At 56.9% G+C, this 22,711-nt stretch overlaps 9 protein-coding genes across 9 annotated transcripts; 3 read left to right on the top strand and 6 right to left on the bottom strand.

The window, feature by feature from the left end:
• Positions 1-323: 323 nt before the first annotated feature.
• Positions 324-5,310, bottom strand: P170DRAFT_440361 (EF hand domain protein). The gene is made up of 6 exons (XM_024850061.1): positions 4,999-5,310; positions 4,712-4,866; positions 4,489-4,612; positions 4,199-4,399; positions 805-4,130; positions 324-739 (listed from the first exon to the last, which is right to left on the bottom strand). The coding sequence occupies exons 1-6, from the start codon at positions 5,009-5,011 to the stop codon at positions 710-712; spliced, it is 3,849 nt and encodes a 1,282-aa protein (XP_024700515.1). The 5' UTR covers positions 5,012-5,310; the 3' UTR covers positions 324-709.
• Positions 5,311-5,583: 273 nt separating this feature from the next.
• Positions 5,584-7,689, bottom strand: P170DRAFT_440358 (tubulin alpha chain). Its single transcript, XM_024850060.1, has 6 exons — positions 7,605-7,689; positions 7,489-7,529; positions 7,334-7,360; positions 7,172-7,247; positions 6,113-7,067; positions 5,584-6,016 (listed from the first exon to the last, which is right to left on the bottom strand). Exons 1-6 carry the CDS (start codon positions 7,627-7,629, stop codon positions 5,794-5,796), a joined length of 1,347 nt encoding a protein of 448 aa, XP_024700514.1. The 5' UTR covers positions 7,630-7,689; the 3' UTR covers positions 5,584-5,793.
• A 552-nt stretch (positions 7,690-8,241) lies between these two features.
• P170DRAFT_440357 (uncharacterized protein) lies at positions 8,242-9,636 on the top strand. Its single transcript, XM_024850059.1, has 3 exons — positions 8,242-8,313; positions 8,377-8,756; positions 8,829-9,636. Exons 2-3 carry the CDS (start codon positions 8,463-8,465, stop codon positions 9,255-9,257), a joined length of 723 nt encoding a protein of 240 aa, XP_024700513.1. The 5' UTR covers positions 8,242-8,313; positions 8,377-8,462; the 3' UTR covers positions 9,258-9,636.
• A 57-nt stretch (positions 9,637-9,693) lies between these two features.
• On the bottom strand, positions 9,694-12,540 carry erdS (aspartyl-tRNA synthetase, cytoplasmic; the record flags this gene model as incomplete). The annotated part of the gene is made up of 1 exon (XM_024844779.1): positions 9,694-12,540. One exon carries the CDS (start codon positions 12,538-12,540, stop codon positions 9,694-9,696), a length of 2,847 nt encoding a protein of 948 aa, XP_024700512.1.
• A 297-nt stretch (positions 12,541-12,837) lies between these two features.
• P170DRAFT_275438 (alpha/beta hydrolase) lies at positions 12,838-14,323 on the top strand. The gene has a single exon (XM_024843166.1). The coding sequence runs from the start codon at positions 13,135-13,137 to the stop codon at positions 14,155-14,157; it is 1,023 nt and encodes a 340-aa protein (XP_024700511.1). The 5' UTR covers positions 12,838-13,134; the 3' UTR covers positions 14,158-14,323.
• A 165-nt stretch (positions 14,324-14,488) lies between these two features.
• P170DRAFT_458725 (class I SAM-dependent methyltransferase) lies at positions 14,489-15,520 on the bottom strand (the record flags this gene model as incomplete). The annotated part of the gene is made up of 1 exon (XM_024851816.1): positions 14,489-15,520. Exon 1 carries the CDS (start codon positions 15,392-15,394, stop codon positions 14,489-14,491), a length of 906 nt encoding a protein of 301 aa, XP_024700510.1. The 5' UTR covers positions 15,395-15,520.
• A 303-nt stretch (positions 15,521-15,823) lies between these two features.
• Positions 15,824-18,050, top strand: P170DRAFT_440354 (serine hydrolase domain-containing protein). The gene is made up of 4 exons (XM_024850058.1): positions 15,824-16,444; positions 16,513-16,632; positions 16,704-16,959; positions 17,030-18,050. Exons 1-4 carry the CDS (start codon positions 15,892-15,894, stop codon positions 18,021-18,023), a joined length of 1,923 nt encoding a protein of 640 aa, XP_024700509.1. The 5' UTR covers positions 15,824-15,891; the 3' UTR covers positions 18,024-18,050.
• Positions 18,051-18,059: 9 nt separating this feature from the next.
• On the bottom strand, positions 18,060-20,738 carry P170DRAFT_440353 (rDNA-binding RNA polymerase I transcriptional factor). Its single transcript, XM_024850057.1, has one exon. It carries the CDS (start codon positions 20,403-20,405, stop codon positions 18,294-18,296), a length of 2,112 nt encoding a protein of 703 aa, XP_024700508.1. The 5' UTR covers positions 20,406-20,738; the 3' UTR covers positions 18,060-18,293.
• A 225-nt stretch (positions 20,739-20,963) lies between these two features.
• Positions 20,964-22,280, bottom strand: P170DRAFT_440352 (uncharacterized protein). Its single transcript, XM_024850056.1, has one exon. The coding sequence runs from the start codon at positions 22,125-22,127 to the stop codon at positions 21,372-21,374; it is 756 nt and encodes a 251-aa protein (XP_024700507.1). The 5' UTR covers positions 22,128-22,280; the 3' UTR covers positions 20,964-21,371.
• Between the last annotated feature and the right edge of the window lie 431 nt (positions 22,281-22,711).

The following is a 22,711-nucleotide window of genomic DNA, read 5'->3' as shown; positions in this document are numbered from 1 at the left end:
GGTTGATGCATATTAGACTTGCATATAAGTATTCTTGCATCGATGAAACAGCGCGAACAAATAAAAATATTGTGCCGGTTGGTTGGGAATTGGCGCTTCATTTTCCCGCTCTATGTCTTTGGTCTGCTGGATGCAATGTTACACTATTGATCAGCTTGAAAAAAACCAGCATGCATTAACATTGCATACGTACTTCATCTTGTTCCAAAGGTGAGATTGATATCGAACCATGCCCGTAGAATTTCAGATTAGTCCTGCATTAAGTCGCGGGATTTAACACCCGGCATCATCGCACATAAGAGACCGTCCAATCATCGCAAATCGATAGATTAAGGTAGTGGATTATAAACTAGTCCTGATACTAAATGACTGGTAAGAGAATTCCCAGGTACTTCCATTCGGGGGTCTTCCCCGTCGTTGTCGCCGGGTTCGTAGTCGGGGGTAGAGTACATGGAAGAGTCCGTCAATCAATGACAGAGATAGGTGAGAACAGTACCAGGGGGGAATATACATGGCAACAATAAAGATATGCAAATCGAGTACATAGTAGATAAAAGAAGGGGGAAGGGTTGATGAGAAAAAGGAAATGGGGTCAAGCGAGTGCGAGGCTCAAGGTAGAATAAATAAGAAAAGAAAAGAAAAAGAAACTATGTGCAATGATAATGAAAGAACAACGACAGGAAAGGGGTCATCACGGTAGATCCTTAGATTAGGACTTTGATGTCAAGTGGTCCACCGCCTGGATTCGATGCGTTAGTTGGTTTATCGAGGTCATGTTCGGGGTATCGAAAGGGGTGAGCATACCTTGTCAAGATTGTAATCGAACTTCTCCAACGCGATTAGAGATTCCTCACGGGGAAACCCCATGCCAGTCAAACGTTGGAGGAACTGATCATCCTCGGTGCCAGTCTGCAGAGCCCACCCTGGGGGTTTGGAGCTTTCATCGGAGCCCGATTTGGCGCCGTTGGCACCAGCCCCGGGGGTGGAAACGTTATCCAGAGGTGCAAAGAGGGCTTCCCAGTCGTGGGACTGAGCGTTTGCCCCGGCATTAGGGCTGGTCGAAGGAGCGGCGGCGTCACCAGGGGACGAGGTAGCCTGGGGGTCGAAATTGAAGAAATCTGAAGAGGCGGGGTTTGCGGGACCGACGCCGACGCCAGGAGAAGTGGGTTTCTGTTGGGATGGGGTATCAAACGAGAAGTCGAAATCAGCATTGTTCTTCTGGCCTGGCGTCTCGGAGTCGTCATCATCGTCATCGTCGCTCTCCTTGGCGGGCGCGAGATTGAGACCGGCAAAAGCGGCCTCAAAATCCGGCGCACCGGCCTTCTTGTCAGCAGCCGGTACGGCGTCCTTGGGTTGTGGCTCGCCGCCCATGATCGGTGCCCCTGTGCCAGTTTCTACCGAGTGAGGGGCATCCGGAGCAGTAGTGGGGTCCGCCCGGTGAGGCAAGAGGCCATTGAACTCAGGTGCTGCGGATTCAGGCTCATCTTTCGTGCTTTCCTCGTATTTGGGGGGGCTTGTCTGAGAATCCGCTGCAGGGGGCTGAACCGGGCTGCTTGCGGTGCCTGGCGACGGGAAAGCCGCCAACTGAGAGGGCTCGATGGACTCGGGCTTGGTTGCTTGGGTTGCCACCTGGCTCTGAGGCGGGAATGATGGGGTGAAGTTGTCATCAAAGCCCATTCGCGATTCGCTGTCGGTGCTATCGTCGTCGTCGTCGTCATCGATCTCGTGAATGGGCGGGAATTCGGATTCAGCAGCACCATTAGTCTTGGCTGGGCCACTGCCTTGTCTCATGGACGCGAACGCTTCTTCAAAATCATTTTCTTTCTGAGACCTCGATCGTTGGTGTGCTGGGCCACCGAATAGCTCGTCGAAACTTGGGTCGTTCTCACCAGGCTGGTTGGAATCGTTGGTGGGTGAAGCAGCGCCTCCTACGGGCTGTTCGCCGAGACTAGGAACTTCGGGGAATTTCGATTTGGATTCCTCGGTCTCGTCGAAGGTTGGGGCTGAAGTAGGCCCAGCTTCACCCGAAGTGGGCCCGGAATCGCTTGTATCAGCTTGTGAGCCAGCGCCTATGCTAGAGGCGTCCGGCCCACCAAACCTACTAGCCGGGGGAGACACCATGGTAGAAGACGTGGCTGACTGCGAGTCCCCAAATGGAAGGCCGCTGGGGGTAAGCTGCCTGGACTGGGCCGGGGCCGGGGGCTCCGAAAAGGCCCCTGCGGCGGAGGGGGGAGGAGAGACGGACGGAGTCGGGGCCCCAGACGTAGACCTGACCGAGGTGGGCTGCGAATCCGCACGGAATGAAGTTGGAGGAGGTGGAGTGGCCGAGTTGGACGGGGACTGGGCAGTAAACGACGGGCCAAAGAGGCTGTCAAACGCCCGTTGCTGGTCATTAGAAATCTGAGGCGACAGCGAATGGCCCTCGCTAGAACCCGTTGCCGTACGCTTGAAGAAGGGATTCGTGTTCTGGCTAGCCGTAGAAGCGGCTGGACTGGCGACGGCGGCAGGAGCGCTCACTGGAGCTTCATGCTGCTCCTCTGGCTCCTGCGGTTGCTCCTTGGAGAGGCCATCAATCTCTTCTTGGATCTTGGTTTGCTCACCCTCCACAGTGGAAAGCTGCTTTTTGTTGATTGCGGCTAGGCCCTTCTGCTGCCGCGCTTCAGAGCGGGCCTTCTCCAGTGCGGGTTTCAGCTGTGCGACTATGGCATTGGCTTGACGAATCTTCTCCTTGAGGCTGGCATTCTCCTGCTGGTCGGCAGTCAACGCAGCGGAAACCTGGTCATACTGGTTTTGCAAGTCCTGTCTACTTCCGTCAATCATTGCGAATTCCTGCTGTAGTTTGTTGGTCTCGGCCCTAGATGCGTTCAGTCGCTCTTCAAGAGCCTTGAAGTTCTTCACTTCCTGCTCATACATCGTCCGAGCCTGCGCCAGTCGAGTCTCAAAATCGCGTTTCTGTTGAGACGTCTGCGAAAGATCCTGCTCGGCAACCGTGCGCTTTGTTTGCACATTCTGCATCTCATTGGCCAACGAGCCGATTTGGTTGGACAGATTGGCCAGTTCCGTGGTCTCCTGCGTCAGTTTGCTGGATTCCTCGGGGTCATTGTCTCCAAGAAGATCGTCGGATGGCGGCGGAGGCGATCGAACCGGAGGCGGAGCACCGGCGGAAGCGCCCGTCATCTGGGGCTGGATACTTTGTCCGAACGAAGACGTGGGAACAAAGGGCTTGAACGTGGTTGAGGCACTCGGCGGGGACGCTCGGGAGGTTGGCGACGCCGGAACTGGGAATGGCACGTTTGAACCCCCCGTGGACTGCGGAATCTGGGGAGCAGCTGCGGGAGGGGCGGGAGCCGACAGTGAATCCAGGCCAAAGAGGTCGTCCGCAGCCGAGCGGGGCGGGGCGGGCGCCGGGGCCTGCGCGGGAGCGGGAGCGGGAGCGGGAGCAGCGGCGGGAGCAACGTACCCCGAGCTCGGGCGGCGCATGCTGGGCGGAATGAGGGCCGGGGGCAGGGCCTGTGGAAGCGGTTCCTTTCCAGTACGCTGCTGTCGGACAAGGTACATGGCCACCGCAAACTCGTCTTTCGTCAATTGTCCATCAGCATCGATATCAGCAAGATCCCAGATTTGAGCGAGCGTCTCCTCGGGCAGCTGTGCCTTGATGAAGAATCCGACAGCCTGGTCACCACTGATCATGCCAATCTTTGCCGCGTCGATGGTCGCAAAAACGCCGTCGAAGTGGACCTTCTCCTGAGGGGTGATCAGCCAGTCGCCGCCAGTCGACTGGGCCGAAAGGGGAGAGCCGAATTGTTGCCGGTTGATAGGGCTCTGGGTACGCTGGGGACCAGTAAACTGTTTCGGAATCGCCGGCACCGGGGGGACGTCAAGGCCAGGCCGCGAGCCGATGGATGATCGTGTAGAGCCCCGTCGGGCGGCAGCATCATACAGACCCGGTGGAAGAGTCTGGGGAATGCCTCTCATCGAGCCCGCCTTGTAGGAGGTCAAAAGATGCATCGCGATGATGAACTCGGTCGCGTCGAGGGCACCCCGTTGGTTGACGTCGGCCAGGTTCCATATTCTACCGAGGATATCATTCGGAAGTCTTGCGCGTTCGAAAATCTGCTTTGCAGCCTCGCCTGAAATCATTGCACCGTTTAGTTGGAGAGTTCTAACCTTCTCCCCGGAGACCAATTGGTATACGCACCTGGCATGACTCCAGTCCGAGACACATCCGATTTCTCGAACAGCGAGAGAAACTTATTGACATCTTCCGGGTTCAGCGGGGGAACTCGAATTGGCGTTCCAGGGGCAGGAGGTGGGCTAGTTGCACCCGCTTCACGCGCCGGGGCAGGGGCAGGGGCGGCAGGGTCGACTACGATGCCATCGAACCTAGGTATAGGGGCGGCTAGATTGTCACACCACGGTCAACCTCATGTTCGGTCTGAGGGGGATGTCTGCCAACCGGAAACGGGCAGCGTCGGAGAAATAACTCACGTTGTAGGGCCAATTCATCCGTCGGTGCGCGACCAGCTTGAGCATGTCCGATCAACCGCAGCACAACTCCAAAGCCCGAGGGTGTCAAGAGACCCCTGTTCTCCCGGTCCGCAATCTGCCATATCTACAGGACCAGGACAGCCACTCGGTTAGCTGAATCTGCTTCGGTACGGAGGCATGGAAGAAGAAGAGGTCTTCTCGACGGAATGATGCATTCACGTACCAAACCGAGAGTTTCCGGGGCCAGCTGAGTCTTTTCAAAGAACGGAACGGCGACCTCGCCGGTGATAACGCCTAGGTTTGTCGTATCGGCAGCCTGAAACAGTTGGTAAAAGACCCGTTTCTCCTCCGGTGTCAAATTGAGGTTGGGATGTCGTGCTGTAAGGATTCAGGGGGCGCATCCGTCAGTCCCGTTGGTTTCATCATCGCCATCCCGACCGGCCGGGTAGTTCGTCCCCTGAGAGCTTATCCACCCTGGGTTTCTCTGGCATTGTCAGGGGGAGAACTCACCACTGTCAGCCATAATGATAGCTCTGAGGGAGCAATCCTCCTCCCCTCCTTCCAGGTATGGTTTTCTTGCCCGTAATATTTTATTTTCGAAAAGCACGGGGGGGTGGTAGTCGATTCTATCGAGAAGATGCCACGGGCATGGATGGCCAAAGCGCTAGCTCCTGGACGGGGGAGAGCACGAAGCACGGGGGGGTGGCAGGGAAGAGACGGAACCCTGACAGGATCAAAAACGAGAAAGGAGAGCGAGTCTGGAGGGAGCGCGAGGAGAAGAAGAGGGACGGCCAAGGAAAGAATTAGTTGCCTGGAGCTTGCGACGAGCTGTTGGGTCGGAGGCTTTGGGCGAGGGGAGAAGCGGTTGGGTCCGTCATGCGGGCGGTGAGGGCCGCCTGTCGCCGTTTCCCCCGGCAGATTCGCTCGCCTGGCACGAGTGTTGGCTCTACGCAGGTATGATCACTATCAAGGTAACATTCTCCTCCCCCCCCCCCCCCCGACCCAGCCATCGAACAAAAAATTTTGAATTACAATTTTCTAAGTGCAAAAGTCTGGTCTTGCGAACGAGCGGTAAATTCATCGCTGCTTGAGGGATATTAAACATATATCAAAGAAAACATAGTAGTCTGTGCTAAGCCAACGCATTTCTCCTATTTGCAAACCACCCCGGTTGCGCAACTCACTCCGACAGCCTGGGCCAATGCCGGTCCCCAATGGTTCAGCCATTGGGAAATCATCACCAAAGGTGACCGACCGCATGGTCCGTCACCGTCGGCCGATTTGCGACTAAACGGCAGTGCCGGTTTAGTACTCAGCCTCCTCGACCTCCTCCATCGAGTCGCTGGCAACCTCCTCGTAGTCGCGCTCGAGGGCAGCCAGGTCCTCACGGGCCTCGGAGAATTCACCCTCCTCCATACCCTCACCAACGTACCAGTGAACGAAAGCACGCTTCGAGTACATGAGGTCGAACTTGTGGTCGAGAGCGGACCAGGCCTCAGAGATGGCGGTGGTGTTGGACAGCATGCAACTATCACACGGGGTTAGCTCCATGGCTTCATCTCGGGTCCCTTCCTTCCCGATAAACTGAAGCTAGAAAGGAAACCAAAACAGGGAGGGAACTTACACAGCACGGTCGAGGTTGGCGAGGTCACCGTTGGGGACCTGCTGAGGGGGCTGGTAGCAGATACCAATCTTGAAACCGGTAGGGCACCAGTCGACAAACTGGATGGTACGCTTGGTCTTGAGGGTGGCGACGGCAGCGTGGGTCTCCTTGGGGACCACGTCACCGCGGTACAGTAGACAGGTGGCCATGTACTTGCCGTTGCGGGGATCACACTTGACCATCTGGTTGTTAGGCTCGAAGCAGGACATGGTGATCTCGCTGACCGAGTTGGATTCGTGAGAGGCCTTGTCGGCGGAGATGACGGGGGCGTAGGCCACCAGAGGGAAGTGGATACGGGGGTAGGGGACCAGGTTGGTCTGGAACTCGTTGAGATCCACGTTGAGAGAGCCATCGAAACGCAGGGAGGCGGTGATGGACGAGACGACCTGAGCGATCAGACGGTTCAGGTTCTCGTAGCTGGGGCGCTCAATGCCGAGGTTGCGGCGGCAGATGTCGTAGATGGCCTCGTTGTCGACCATGAAGCTGCAGTCGGAGTGCTCCAGGGTGGTGTGGGTGGTCAGGATGGAGTTGTAGGGCTCGACAACGGAGGTGGCGTTCTGGGGGGCAGGGTAGACGCAGAATTCCAGCTTGGACTTCTTGCCGTAGTCAACGGAGAGACGCTCCATCAGCAGAGCACCGAAACCAGAGCCGGTACCACCACCGAAGGAGTGGAAGACCAGGAAACCCTGGAGACCGGCACAGTTGTCGGCCACGCGGCGGACCTTGTCGAGGACCTGGTCGATCATCTCCTTGCCCACGGTGTAGTGACCACGGGCATAGTTGTTCGAGGCATCCTCCTTGCCGGTGATCATGTTCTCGGGGTGGAAGAGGCTGCGGTAGGTGCCGGTGCGGACCTCATCAACAACGTTGGGTTCCAGATCGCAGTAGATGGTGCGAGGAACATATTTGCCCTGGCCTGAAGATTGAACCCATCACGCCGGTCAGAGCGGTTCACAATCGATGCCAATCGATGGAAAATTGATGCACGGGAAGACGAGTGAAGCTGAAAAGAGAACGTACCAGTCTCCGAGAAGAAAGTGCTGAAGCCGTGGTCGGGGTCATCCCGCTTGCGTTCTTCGGTCAGGTAACCATCGGCCTATGATGAAAAAACCAGCGGTCAGTTTTCTTTGATTTCGATCACAGTGTAGCGAATGAAGCCGTCTGGCCGCCAAAATCACGTACCTGGATGCCGTGCTCGAGGCAGTAAAGCTACACCACAACAGGTTGATTAGCACCAATTTTCCCCCTATGGTTCCATTTTCCTCCCCAAAAACCATGTGCCGCAAGCCAAGTGCATTCCTGAAGAATGCTGATCCTAGAGATTCGGGGATTCATACCTCCCAGCAGGAGTTGGCGATCTGGCAACCAGCCTGGCCGACTGTACCGAGGAGAAAAAAAACACGTTAGTCACCAGACCCAGAAAAACAAACCCGGGCAGGGAAAGGGCACGCACCGTTCAAACTAATAACTTCTCTCATGGTGGCGAGTCGAATTGAGTGGTGAGGAACAGAGAATTCAAAAATGGGGAGGTGAGGATGGAATGTGGAAGGGGGATGAAAGGAGGGGAGGCGGTGGGAAAATTCGTTGTGTACGTGCCCAAGACGATCTGCTGTACGGAAGGTTCAGGGGTTGGTTGGTTAGTTCACTTTCCGGCTAGTAGTAGTTGGGGGGGACCGGACAGGCGCCTGACTAAGGCAGCTCCCAAAACAAACGGGCGGAAGGGACAACTCACTCGGCAGACGGTGGATGCGGATGGCAGGAAAGCAAACGCCAGGCAGGACCAGAGGATGAAATAGTCCGTGAAGCCGGATGGGCCAGACGATGCCCGCTTCTTATGCTTTGGATTATTATTTGTTGTGGTCGCTTCAACAACAACAAAGACGCTCTCGCATGCGCTGTCAACCGCCGTTCCCTCTTTGGGTCGCGTCGGTCTGGGGCGCCCGCTGATTGGTGGACGCCCGCCCGTGACCGCCGGATGCGATCGCTGCTGACTCAGCACCGCCGCCCGGGGCTTGGCGGTCACGTGGGGCATGACGGCATGGCAGGAGATCCGGTGGGATCGCAAATCGGCATCTGGATCTGCACCACCCGCCGCACGTCACGACCGGCAATGTCCCCGTCCACCTGCTCTTTTGCTCTGAGAGACTCGAGCGTCATTCACTGTGCGTGTTTCCCATCGTCATCCCTGCTCGATCCGTGCCTAAAGCTAACCGCACTCGTTCTAGAGCACCCAGCATTCCCAAACCATGACATTCTAGTATATAGAGCTGCCGCCCTCGTCTCAGATTCCAACACCTTCTACCCACCCACCATGTCCTTCCTCCGGTCCTTCTTCCTGCTTCTGCTCCCTTCCCTCATTCTCGGTGTCACGGCCAACGTCGAGAAAACCATCTTCCGTGCCCCGTCCGTCGCCACGATCCCTGCCGTCGACCCGTCCCTCGACGACCTCGGTCTCCAGCGACTCTCGCCCGCGAAGCCGGCCCTCCGCACACAATTAAATGCGTCCTTTCCCACGGAGGCCTCGCCGGGAACCGACTCCTGGTATTTCTTGGAGCACCTCACTCCCGGCCAACGCTATGAGGTCCGAATTTGCTGGCTAGCTACAGTATGATATCTTTCCGGTTTCCTCCCTCCTTGATACGGTTTCCAGTCATCTAACCAGGATTCGCAAATGCAGCAACCGACGGATTTCACCTTGGACACCTATACCGTCCCCGATGCGATCGAAGATCCGATCCTCTTCTCCTCCATCGGCGTCTACTCCTCCGCGCGGATGGCGGAGTATCCCCCTCAAGACATGGTGCCGCGTTCCGGCTCCGTCTCTCCCACCTCCGATTCCGTACTCTTTCTACGCATCCGGGCCGCGGCGGACTATTACTCGCTGGACTCGTCGCTGATGGAGAGTGTTCCTCCTGTGCGGGCAGATATCATTCTAGACCCGTTTCTACTGAACGTCTTCCCGCAGTCGCTGGTGCCGACGGCTTGTTACATGGCTGTCGTGGGGGGTATAGCCGCTGTGCTAGGATGGTGGATCTTGGGCCAATTCACCAGGGTTGCAGAGGCTGCTTCCACTGCACCGGTCGACAAAAGAAAGAAGAAACGATAAGACGGCGACGCGTATATATCGGCCGGATTGGGTCTGTAACCATATTAAGACGAAACTGTATTTCTATTGATGATGCAACAAAAGACGCAGTAACGATGAAACATCTGTGGGACCGTGCTCTATGTCAAAATGGAAACTCCATATACACATATCTTCGTAGCATACAACAGAAATTAGGGACCACGGCGCAGAGAATGCAGTCCTGGCCACGTACAAATCATGACAACATTAGAGGGGAGGGATGGTGAATCTAATCAACACGAAAACAACCAAACATTAGGGGGAATTGAGGTGAAAACATCGAGCAAAAACAGAACGCGATAAGAATGCAAAATAGCCACAACACATGTCAACCACATCGGTGTATCTTCTATCGTTCACCAAGAATGAGGGGGTATCGCTCCAGTGCATATCCGCCAAAGAAAAGAGTGCCAACTTAATCTTCGAAAAAGTGAAGAACAGCCCGGATGCCCTTCGAGCCCAGCCCGTGAGGAGGGTAGGAGATGAAGAGCGGCTCCTCGTGGGCGCCCAATTTTGCGCGGAATTCGCTCTTGCGCACCAGATGGAACTGCTTGGCCAGAGTCTCGTAGGTGTGTTGCAACATCTTCACCTTGGTGCCATTCATGTTGTGACCCGGGGTCATGGTGTTGGTGGCTCCGGCACCGAAGGTGAGGCTCTTGACTCCGTTGCGGGCGGCGGTCTGGATGGCATGGGTCACGATGTGTTCGATGACGCCGTTCGGGGAGCCGGGGAAATCGAAGCTGTACTTGACCTGCATGCCCGATGTGGGAGCCAGCATGGCCAGGGTGACAAAGGCACAGATCTCGCCCGACGTGTCGACAGCATAGAAGTACCATCGGTGCTGGTGGTCGTACCAGGGACGGATCTCGGACAGATGCACCTGGGTCCCCTTGCGGTTGTCCAGCCAGTCCCGCAGGCGCTTGTCGATCTTCTCACGAATCTCGTCTGATACCATCTCGCCCTGGTTCAAGGTCACCAGCTTCACGCCGGTGTTCTCGGCGTGGCGGATCTTCCGTGCAATCTCACCGTCCGATGCCGCCTGGTTACGGGACGGGTCCACACGCTCCTCGGCAATGCAGGACAAGCTGCGCCAACCGAGCTTTTCTCCCAGGATGCCTTCCACCTGAGGAGAGCACAGAAGCCAAATTGGCTTGTACTTGGTCTCACGGCGCAGCCATTGCAAGAACTGGCTGATGATGCGCGAATACTGGCTGGAGTCGCAGAGAGGATTGCCCGGGATGATGACGTAGTTGTTGCTGCTAGGCACGTAGGAAACTGCGGCACCGGTGCCCCGATCGCGCCAGAGCTTGAACCGTTCATCACCAAACGAGGTGGAGGTAGCGTCGCCATAGTTTGCGATGAGATGCTCGAGCGGCTGGAGAGACGCATCGTCCGGCGCCAGGTTTGCGACCTTGTCGCGAACCCAGGGGGGTTCGATGGTGGAGGATTCCGGGTGGCGCAGCTGCACGGCATCGGGTTTCGCAGGGAAGCTCTTCGGGTCCCGATAGAAGAGCGACGCCAGGCGGATGTTGCCCAGCTTCAGCAGAAGCATCAGCAAACGTTCCAGGCCTACACCGGCTCCGGCATGAGGGGGAGCGCCCCAGCGGAAGCCTTCCATGTACTCTTCCATGGTCTCCGGGTCGATGCCCGACCGGCGCATATTCTCCTCCAGCATGTGAGGGTCGTGGATTCGCTGGCCTCCGGACACGATCTCCTGACCGCGGACGAAGACGTCGAACGAGTTCGTATAGCGGCTGTCGTCAGGGTCGGGCATCGTGTAGAACGGACGGGCACTCGCAGGGAATTTGTCGAGGACGTAGTAGTCGGTTCCGTACTTCGCCTTGACGAGCTCGCCCAGACGAATCTCATCGCGAGTGGACAGGTCCTCATCGTCCGGGAGAGGATTGCCGTCCTCGTCGCGCCAGCCGGAGTCGTTCAGCATCTTGATGCCGTCGGCGAAGCGCAGGACGGGCGTCTTCTCCAGCCAAACCACATCGTCCGACGGGAATTGCTGCTTCACAATCTCCACTTCGCGGCGGTGGCGGCCGTAGACGCCCTCCAGAATGCTCTTGATCACAGCGTCCAACACGTCCAGCATCTCGTGATAGTGTTCCTCGATCGCCATTTCGATATCCAAGCCCGTGTACTCGGTCAAGTGACGGTGGGTGTTGGAGTTCTCCGCCCGGAACACGGCTCCGATCTCATAGACCCGACCAAAATCGGCGGCAATCGCCATCTGCTTCGCCAATTGCGGACTCTGCGCCAGAAAGGCGGAGCGGTGGAAGTAGTTGACTCCGAAGACGCTGGCGCCGGACTCGGTGGCGGCACCCTGTAGCTTGGGGGAGTGGATCTCGATGAACCCCTGGCCATCCAACGCAAATCGGAACAAGTTGCTGATGGCGGACTGGATGCGGAAGATCGACTGCGACGTGGGAGTGCGCAAGTCCAGCAGACGGTTGGTCAGGCGGGTGCGGTCGGGGATGCGACTGCGGCGGCCCTCGATGCGGTCTTCTTCGGGGGTGCGGATTTCGGCCTCATACACGCTAAACGGCACCGGCTCCTCGCGACGCACGACGACGTGGAGGGAGTCAATGGCCAGCTCGACGTCATGAATGGTGCAGCCGAGCACGGGGACCTGAGGCGCCTGGATGGTTCCGCGCACCTGCACAATGTTCCCCAGTCGCAAGTGTTCGGCCCATTGGACCATGGCAATGGACTTCACGCCGGGCTCCTCATGCAGGACGCCTTGGAAGGTGCTGAGCTGCTGGCGAAAGACCAGAAAGACCAGCTTGGCGCTCATGCGACGCACGATGTGCAGGCGGGCCGTGAAGAAGATCGGCTTCCCCACCAGGTCGGCGGAGATGTCGTCGAAGCGGGTGCGGACTTCGTTGGAACGGGAGCGGGACTGCATGAGGGGCAAATCGCCGTAGCGCGCCTTCATCTCGGGCGTCTCGTTTCGGGCGGCGTCGGCGATCTCCTCCTTGTGGCGTTCGGATTCGCCGGAACGTCGGTCTTCGCTCATGCGCGATCGCTCCTGTCGCCGTTGCTGACGAGCCAGGCGTTTCTGTTGGTTCTTACTCATCACGCCCTGGGAGGAGTCATCGGAGCCGTCGTCGGACGAGGACACCCAGTCGCGCTCGCGCAGGAAACCACTGAGGATACTGCGACGCGGCGAGCTGGGCAGGCTCTTGGAATGGCCGGACGAGTCATCGGACTGGCCTACCGTCGGGGTGATCTTGGAGAGAGCCCGTTTAATGGACATGATGGTGAGCAGCGAGCGGGGTCATATATAGAGGGGGGGGGATTCTTGGATAAGAATACGCAGGGGAAGAGATAAAGAGAGGTTAGAATAGAATCACAACGGCAATCAATTGTCAAAGACCGATGCCAGGGAGGAAGAGGAAGAGAAAGGATCAGGAAGAGAGAATAAGCATCGAAAGGAAGAAGGAAGAAGAAGCGGCGGAAGAAAAGGAAGAAGACGAGAGAAAAGCAGGCGGAATCCCGTGATGTCATCCTGCAAGACCCGAAATCCTTCCAAGTCCAGTCAAGTCCAGGGAATGTTCCATTAGCTCTTCATGACGATATCGCTCTGCCCGGTTCTCCCCTGACCATCGTTCGGCTTGTCTTTTGCTTGGCTTTGGTGTCTCCATTCTTTCTCTCGGCAGACTAATTTCTTGGGGATCATTCAACCATCACCTGCTCTCCGTCTCCTCTGTTTGCCATCCTTTCTCCGTCTTCCTTTTCCTCTCGAGATTCTCCCTTCCATTAAATTGATCTCCATTGCTTCCTACCCCTTCCATCAAAACCCAAAAAAATCCCTCACAAACTGAACCCTCGTCAGTCTTCCGCCGTACCCATGGTCGCCTCCCCCTCCCCCCGATGGTGGCTGTTGGTCCAGGCCATCTTCTGGCGCTGCTGCATGCGCCTCGGCATGTTCATCCACGACTTGGGTCCCCCTCGGCCTCCGCGTCGTTCTTTCATCCGAACCATCCCCGTCGGCGATTCGCACGTCGACCTTTATTTCTACTGTCCGGAGGGCTATTCCCAGGGTCGTAAGGAGGGTCGCCGATGGCCCGTCGTGGTCAACTTCCACGGTGGGGGCTTCACGCTGGGTTGTGCCACCGATGACGGTCGCTGGTGCCGGTCCGTGTTGGACGAAGTAGGCGCCGTTGTCGTTAGCGTCGGATATCGTCGCGCGCCCGAGCATCCGTTCCCGGCCGCGGTCGATGACGGAGTCCGAGCCCTGGAGTATCTGGCCTCACATGCCCCGGAGTTGGCCGTCGACGTCTCTCGCATCGTGCTGAGCGGCTTTTCGGCGGGTGGCAACCTGGCCGTCACCGTGCCCCTGCGGCTGCGCAGTCTGATGTCGCAGGCCGTCGTCAACCCGGCGCTGGATCGAGCCGAATCGACCGACCAGCTCGTCGATTCCTCCGCCACCGACATCAACATCGTCGGTCTGTTCTGCTGGTATCCCATCCTGGACTTTGAGGAATCCCGCGACCATCGCCGGGCCATGAGCATCATGCCCAATAAGACCCTGCCGGCCTTCTTCACCGATCTCTTCGACGAGTCCTATCTTCCCGATCTCGCCGAACGCCGGTCGCCCTTTGCCTCCCCCGTGCGAGCCGAAGACGAAATGCTGGCCGAGTCCTTGCCGCACGATATATTCCTGTACATCTGCGAATGGGACATGCTGTTGAAGGAAGGACAGCACTTTGTGCGTCGGCTGCAGGCCATCAACAAGCACGTGCGCGCCATGATGATCGAGAAGGCACCGCATGCCTGGGACAAGTCGCCCAATCCCTTCCGCGACCAAGACAAAGTCGACATTCTTTACCGCGACGCCTGTGCGGACATGAAGGCCATCTTCAACGCCTAGGTCTCCTGGCCGAGCCCGGTGGTTGATTGATTTCTGGCGTAGAGCGGCGCTGCTGCATTGTATATTATAGAACCCGTGAGCGACGGGTCAGACGAGGCCTCCCTGGCCGAGAGACTGTACATATTTCCTTATTCTTTGGCGTGTATTAGCATATCTTATCATGAACATATGTCCGAATAAACGACGGCTTGAATGACGGATGGCTGCCTTTTATTGCTTTTATGCTTCGTTGCCCAACCACTTCGTCTGGCATCAACCCTGCAGGAGAACCGCTAATGAGAACTTTCGGACAGTCCACTGAATTCTTGACAATCATTGTATTAACTATACTTCAGGCTGTCGCTACATTTGATTCCTCCGACTCATTTGGCTTCCTCCCCGTGACCGCCACGTACTTCCATCCGCGCCGATAGTTCACCACGACGGCGATCGTGTTGATGCAGTAGGCCTCCAGTCTCAACGCCAACACCAACATGCACGGAATAAACAGCACCGCCATCAACACCCGCAGCAACGGCCGCACGTTGCGCGACAGATCCGTCTCCTGCACGTCGCAGAATCCCGCGCGGACGAGACTCTGCGCCAGGCTTTCCGGCTGCGCGGCCGACCCCGGCGCGATGGCGCCGTATTCGCGCACCTTCTCGTCGGCCTGCGACGCCTCGACCGAGCTCTTCGCCTTCTCCTGCGCCGCCGCTGCCCAGTGATCGTACTCGTAGAAGGCCACCCGGCCGCCCGGCTTCAGCACGCGCCGCAGCTCCTTCAGCACGGCGATCAGGTCCGACGCATGCACCAGCGTCTCGATGGTATAGATGCCGTCCAGCGAGGCCGGCCGCACCGTCACCAGATGATGATAGTCGTCCCGGCGCACGACAATGTCCAGCGCCACCGCGTCGTCCTTGGGCCTGGGAGTCTGCGACGGCGTGCGGATTGCGCGGCGGACGTTGCGTTGCGCCCGGTCAACCTGCTGCGCCAACACGTCGATCGCATGCACGCGCAGCCCCTTGGCCGCCATGTGGATGGCCACTTGGCCGTCTCCGCAGCCGGCGTCGAGCACGCGCGCTCGCCGGTCGAGCTGGAGGGAGTCGAAGATGTGGTCTTCCATGGCCAGGAGGGCGCGGTGGATGGGGAAGGGCCACCAGGTGTTGGCGTCGTAGTAGGCCAGATGGGCACGACCGCCGAAGAGCAGCCAATTGCCCAGGCGGGTTTCCAGGGCGCTGTAGTATCGCTTGATATCCATTTGATGCGGAAGGGAGCAATTTCATTGGGGGGAGATCTGTCGGGTAGTCGGAGATCATGGTGGAGAGTACCTAGTACTAGATGAGTTTATAAATATGGACGTGTATCAACATTTGGATCGCACCCCGATAGTCCTAATATTGTTCCAATGACATGTGTATTGTTCTAGCAGGCGAGTGCACTCTATTCTTTGTCTGCAGGGTTTGCCAAGCGCGATCAACTCTGATGCTCGTAAATGCTTCTGGGCGTCGTCGATCCCGAATACGAAGCCTACCCGATCCGGACTTCGTTTGAACTTCGCCTTTGCTGTTATGCGTCATGGTGGATACAGTTGATGATCTCGAGTGGCAAGCTGTATTTCATCGGTCTGCAGGCTGTAATATATAAACGGAATACTCTTTCTGGCTCTACTTCGTCTGTAGACTATGCTGGAGTAGCGTCTTAATCTTCGCGCATGACCCGGGATAGCCCTAATTCATACAGATATATATCTTCACCATGCACCTCAACACTCTCGCCCCTTTCTTGTTCTCATTCTACACCATACTGCTAGTCTCTGCTCAGTTCCCATCTACTCCCTCTCTTCAGCCTCTCTCCTCTTACCCAGGCTGTCCCCCAGACGGGCCCCTCCTCCCTCGACCCTCCAATCTCGCTCAATCCACGCCCGTCCAAGCAGCAGGCAAGAACCTCACCGCGTCTCTCGACGCCGCCCTCGCCGGCACCATCAAGGCCGGCTGGAATATAGACAACGTCTCCTTCTCCCTGGTCGTGGTCTCGCCGTACGGGACAGGATCAGACAGCCGTCCGATCTGGGAATACCACCACCGCGCGAGGAACAACACGCAGGGCGCCGACGCCGTGACCGGCGACACGCAGTACCTGATCGGCTCGGTGTCGAAGGTCTTCTCGGCCCTCGTGCTGCTCAAGTCCGGCGTGGACGTGCAGTCGCGCGTGACGGACTTCTTTCCGGAGCTGAAAAACTCGCGCATCCAGTGGGAGGAGATCTCGCTGGATGCGCTGGTCGAGCATGGCGCGGGGATTCCGCCGAATTGTATGTTCTTTCTATGCCCTTACGTGAAAAGAAAGACTACATGAAGGACTGGCTCATCGTGTATCTAGTTGTCTACGAATTCTACTTCCTTCAGCCGGTCCACGAGAGCCTGGGTTTCCCTCATCTGAATGCATCGCAGTATCCCAAATGCGGCGTGACGGGGCTACATGACTCCTGCTCGAGACAACGTACGTCTATATGGATATCACAGAACATCTGCGCCTCCCGCCTACTCCCTCCAGCCTAACAGAATAGATAGAGATTCTCCAGGGTCTGCAGACCATGGACCCAGTGGTGCCTGTGCACTCGAAGCCGGTCTACTCGCAGCTCTCGTTTCTGCTCTTCTCGCTGTGCCTGGAGCAAGCCACCGGCAAGAACTACACACAACTACTACACGAGACCGTCATCTCCCCTCTGAATCTATCCAGCACCGGCGTGTCCCCGGGCGACTCCAACAACGCCGTGATTCCAGAGGGCATGTCATCGTGGGGATCCGACTATGGGGATAACGCACCGTAAGCCGTCCTCTCCTAGTTCTCTTTACCAGCCAACACATCAAAAACTAAACAAAGCTCTTGACTACAGAGGCGGCGGGCTATACTCCTCCCCAAACGACCTCAGCACCCTCCTCGCCCACATCCTCAACCACACCATCCTCCCCCATGCGTCAGACGTACGCAAATGGCTCAAACCGTCCTCGATGGCCAGCTCGCCCGGCACCCTAATCGGCAAGCCGTGGGAGATCCAGCGCACGACACACCTGACGCCAGCGCACCCGCACACCGTCGACATCTACGGCAAATCGGGCGGCGCGGCCGGCTACGTCACGCAGATCGGGGTGATCGATCAGTACGGCGTCGGCGTGGTCGTCATGACGGCGGGGCCCGTCGACTCGGTGAATATCCTGTACCCGGCCGTGCTGGGGACGTTCATGCCTGCTATCGAGGAGGAGGCGAGGGGTCAGGCGCGCAAGTATACAGGGGAGTGGAGCACCACTCTCACCACCACCACTACCAACACTACTCCCAACAGCAACCCAAGCACCCACGCGAATAATCCCGCCCAGGACGAGGCCGAAAGCGATCGAATCCAGCTGACGCTGACGCAAGACGCCAAAGGGGGTCTGAATATCACCCGGCTGACGCGCAACGGGACCTCGATCACCACGGCGCTGCAGAGCATCTTCCGCACGGCGTACACGGCCCTGGGGTTTGGGATCCTGGGCGCCGAGTTCCGCGCGTATCCGTCGGAGCTGGAACGGGCGGTTCCCGCCGAGGAGGTGGTGGCGTTATTGACGCAGGCCGGGGCGGACACGGGGCGACGGAACGGCACGAATACGCGTCTCGTGCGACAGGAGTGGCGGGTGAATCTGGACGTGGTGCCGCTGGACGGGGCGGCGGTGTCGGATCTGCCGGGGCAGGGGAGTTTGGATGCGTATTGTGCGTCGTGGCAGGTGGTGGATTGGATGCGGTATGGCGGGGAGGCGATGGATAAGGTGGTGTTTGTGGTGGATGAGCAGAGGGATGTGTTGGGCGTGGAGATCCCAGCGCTGAGGGGAGATTTGTTGGTGAGATCTTGAGGGAGCAGATAGAACTAGACTGTACGAGAATCGTTTGACATGGATAGATCATTCATTCAGCCCTAAATCGTTCAATAGTATACATCAAATCGCTGCCTAGAGAGAAAAAAACCAAACGCCACGCTTCGAGAAAATTGCCAGTCACTTTTTGATGGTTGCGTCATGCGTGAATCAATCAATCAAATGGTTAAGGGGGTATTGAGCATTGCCAAAAGATCCGAAAACAATAGTAGAAAATGTCCCTTGTTTTTTTTGGAGTCAGAATTGGAATTATTCCTCATCTGTTCCAGTATCCTCACTCATCTCGTCTTCCGATTCACCATCGTTCGCCTCGCTGTCCGAGTCTTCGTGGTCATCGAGCCCCGGGATGCCGCGCCATTCGACGTAGTCGTTTTCCAGCCAGCGGCCACTGCGAGGGAGCTTGTACGGATCAAACGGGAAGTATGCGTCGAGTTGATACCCGAGGTCGTCGCCGGCACGCGTCTCACGCTCGATTTGGTGGAAGCGGGGATCGGCCAGCGTCGAGAGGTTGCGCTGCGACGACATGCGCACGCGCTTGTTGGTCTCGAGGATGCTGTACACGTACATGAAGTTCAGGTGCTGCGACATGCGGGCGAACTCCGACACGATCGCCGGCGAGCACACCTTGAGCGGGTTCAGCTTGGAATGGACGGCCTGGTGCAGCACCTCCTTGACCATCGGAGGGAAGGTGATCTCGTCGGTATCCATTTCGTCCACCTGCTCGACGCTGTCGCCCTCCATCGCCGCCGTCGTCAGATCCCGCCAGCGGAAGCAGAACATGTACAGCAGCGCCTGCGCCGTCGAGTAGAACGGCCCGTAGCGGCGAAGATCCGGTCCGCGGCAGGTGGCCTCGTAGTCGGTGCGAAGACCGTTCAGATGTGTACCCAGCAGATCAAACACATCTCGCACGACGTCCCCCGAAACGTGCGCGCCGCGCGCCACGAAACTGGCCAGGTAGGCGGCGGCGGATTGGCGCGTGATGGCCGGCTGCATCTTGTTGAAGATAAGTTGGATGCATGTTGCCGCAAAGCGATCCACCAGGGAGGGAGAGGATTGAGAGAAATGGAACAGAATGAATTGCGTGTGCCGGGATTTATAGGTGGGGAGAATGATGGTCTCGAAATGGCTGATCAAAAGGTCAAGGGCGTTTTCCTTGTCGTCCAAGGTGCCCGTTGTGAACGGGGGCTCGTAGTACTCGAAGAGGGAGTCAATCATGCCGTCGAGCTTGAGGATGTTATCCTTGATGGTCTTGATGCGTCGCGTCTCGCCGTCCATCGAGTCGTCACTCAGGATCGAGTCGTTGTCGTCGAAGTCGCCGTCATCGTCCTCGTTCTCGGCGTACATGGTAGCCTCAGGCGCGACGTCTTGCAGAACGCCTTCCTCTTCTTCCTCTTCAATATCCTCCAGATCTACCTGGATTTGAACATCAACCTTGACAAGCCGGTCGGTAATGAGCGCCAGGATGTCGGCCTGCAGTTCAGGAGCATATCCGATGACCCGGATGAGGTTTCGGGTATATGCGATATTGGCTTTAGCCGAGCTCGAGGTGGCAGGGAACTGGAGGGACAAAATCGGCGACAGGGCCCCGCTGCTAGATGGAACCAATCCCATCACATACCGAAGAGCCATGTGAACCCGGGTGTACAGCTCCTTCGCTTCGACGTGCGCATAGCCTGGCAGTTTACCGACACCGCCGGGGAGCTCGGCCATGTAGTTGACGAGCATCATGAGCACCGCTCCCAGGAAGACTCCCTGGGCAGCAGCCAGATTGCCCAGGAAGCGAATATACAGCTTGACGTACGATTCATCGCGCCCGAGCCACTGGCTGTTCAGCACGGCGGTGACGAGCCCGTTGCAACTGCGATCCAGGGTCGCCACGTTGGACAACAGTCCCAGGAGATGGTTCTTTAGGCTCGTGTGTGTAGGTACATCGAAGTCAAGCATGCCGTCCTCGTCCCGCTTGCGCGGATCCGCCGTGAAAATCTCCTTGACCCGATCATACGTCTCGCTACCGCCGCCCGAGATGTGTCGCTGGATGGCGCGGCGCACCTCTTCCCGTACCACGGCCGCGCTCTTCTCCGAGTCCCCAGGTCCTCTGCCATCGTAGGTGATCCGCCGCAGGTCAAACTGTACTCGAGGTCGCTTGCGGGGACTCGGGGTCGTGTCCGGCGAGGGACTGTCGGACGACGAGGAGAGCGAGAGATTCATTTCTTCCATTCGGTGTTTCAGTCCGGGGGTGGTGTTGTCGGTTTTAGATCTCTTCAGGATGGACACTGGCGTGGTGGCAGGTCTCATTTTGGAGGGGTTGGTCGGTCTGACTGCAGCCGCTGGGCTGCGCGAGGAGGTGGCGAGGGAGACCATGACAGGGTCGGATATTCTATTGAGAGATGTAACGCTGGGGATGACGGAGACAGAACCCAATGTCCCGTCATTTGATGCTTCAACGCAACAGTACTGTCCTATGGAATTGTGAAGGAAACGTAATCACAAATAGCAGCAGAGCACACGACACCGCGGGGTTGGCGAATCGAGGGCGAGTGATCTGCTGTGGTGCTACAGCTAGGAGACAGACGGGGAGAGAAGGATGTTGAATTCTCGTGCGATCTATCAGTCTAACCCACAAAAGGAGTTGAAAGTGCCCGGGGAGCCAGACTCAGAAAGACGAGGCCAGAGAAGAAGGGAGAGAGACTCGGGCGCAAAGAGTGAAGAAGCGGAGACTCGCCGTGAAAATTTTATTGTGGGGCATGTGGAGCCTGAGGCTGCCAGACCCGTGACCAGCGCGCGACCAACGCGCAGCCTTTCCCGTTTGAGATGAAACCCTACGGTTTGTCTGTACGACTCTGTGCTGCGTCGTCTGTAGGTTGTAGTCTGTAGTCTATACTTGGGAGGTTGCACAATCCAAGGTGGCACGAATACGGTCCGTCGTCGAATGGGTCATACATTCTGGCTGAAATTCTAGACTCGCTATTGAACTTACAAGCAAAACAGATCCGAGAAACTCGTTATGTGCTCTTCCATAATGTACCCTGACATATCCCATTCCAACACAACGTCAAAAAGCAAAGGAGTCACAAATAAAGCACAACATAGGGGAACGAAGATCCTCCCAATGGTATAGAGCAAGACTGATAAAGGAAATAAAAAGCGAGAGAGAGAGGGGGTGAGAGATAGAGACAGATAGAAAGACAAGTGATTAGATGACATCGTCAAAGAGCGAATATTAGTGGGTCGTGAATGGCGCCCAAGAGATATAAAAGAAGATCCAGTTCTTGTGGCCTGCTCGGGGAAAACGCCATGGTGTTCGTGGCATAAAAAGAATCAATGACTTCAAAGCCAGGAGGTAGAGCCAATAGGCCCAAGTTGATCATCGAAGATGCTGCCATACAGATCTTCGATCTCCACCAGGTAATCGTTGACAGTGAACTTCTTCAGACCCTTGTTTTGCAAGAGCATTTCCTCTTCGTCCAACACTCGGTGTCCACCGCCGAACTCCTCCACCACTTCGTTGACTTGCTCCAGCTCCTTCCCAAATGGATGAGGCTCGGGCTGGAAAAAGTCCTGCGTCGTTCGAAGTGCGGGGCCGCTGCGGCTAGAGTTCAACGGAGGAGGGGACAGCCGGGATAGGGAGCGTTTGCGAGCCAGCTCCTGATGCGATCGCTTCGTGTGCGAGAGGGCCCGCTTGGGAACCAACGGGGCCTCCGTGGACGAGGATGTCGACGTCGACGAGCGGGGGTGACTGGTCACCGTGGCCGACCGCTTGGGGAAATACGACGGCACAGGGTTGGAATCGATGGGCGAATCATCCGGGGTGGTAATCTGCGATCCGAAACTCTGGTGGGAGAACGACAACTCCGAGTCATCGGGGGACTGCAGCGATGAAGTCGATGACGAAGTGGCCGAGTGAAGATCGGGTGCGTTGTAAGCTAGCATGTTCGTAGTCGACAACAACTCCACGGGCGCCGAAATGTTTCCTCGCTTGATAGTACCGGCGTTGAACTTGACCTGGCCCTCACGGTAGGGCATGGGTGCGGAGACCTCAGGACGCTTGTTGCGTTTGGTGAAAGCGCGGGTGAGGGTCGACATGATGACGGAAGTATGGCGGGAGTCAACTCAGAAGTTCTCGACGGTCGGACTCGAAAGAAATATAGATTCTTTGTAGCGTAGTGCAGGGATTGACGTTTCTTGAAGTCGCACAATGTTGCAACCGTACTTCTTGTCTTTTTTTTTTTTTTTTTTTCCTATTTTTAGAGACGACCGGTTTCCTCGATCGCAAGAACTCTCGTCGCCTTTTGCGGAGTTGATAAAGAATGCGTGGTCGACGATCGCGGATGTGGAGTATAAGGAAGGTATGGAAGATCGATGACCGGAATGCCGGATATCAGATAACCAGTCGGATGCGCTCTCAAGGATCGAAATAAATGACAATGAATGTCGAGACGGGGGACTCCGGCGTTCCCTTATCTTATTGATTTCATGCACAGCAGAAAAATGAGAAGGATGGGGAGAGTCTCGCCTCCGACGGGTGGGTTACTTGACTCAAGGGGGAGTTGCTGCAGTAGCTGAAGTACCGGGGCGGACAACCAGGACTCGCCACGGGGGATAGGTAAAGTATAAGAATCAAATGGGGGAAAGGAAAGAATCCAGGATGGTCAAATCCAGGAGAAGAG

This window comes from Aspergillus steynii (assembly GCF_002849105.1).
Source record: "Aspergillus steynii IBT 23096 chromosome Unknown P170scaffold_8, whole genome shotgun sequence".
Taxonomy (NCBI): domain Eukaryota; kingdom Fungi; phylum Ascomycota; class Eurotiomycetes; order Eurotiales; family Aspergillaceae; genus Aspergillus; species Aspergillus steynii.
This window is presented reverse-complemented; position numbering and strand designations above follow the sequence as displayed.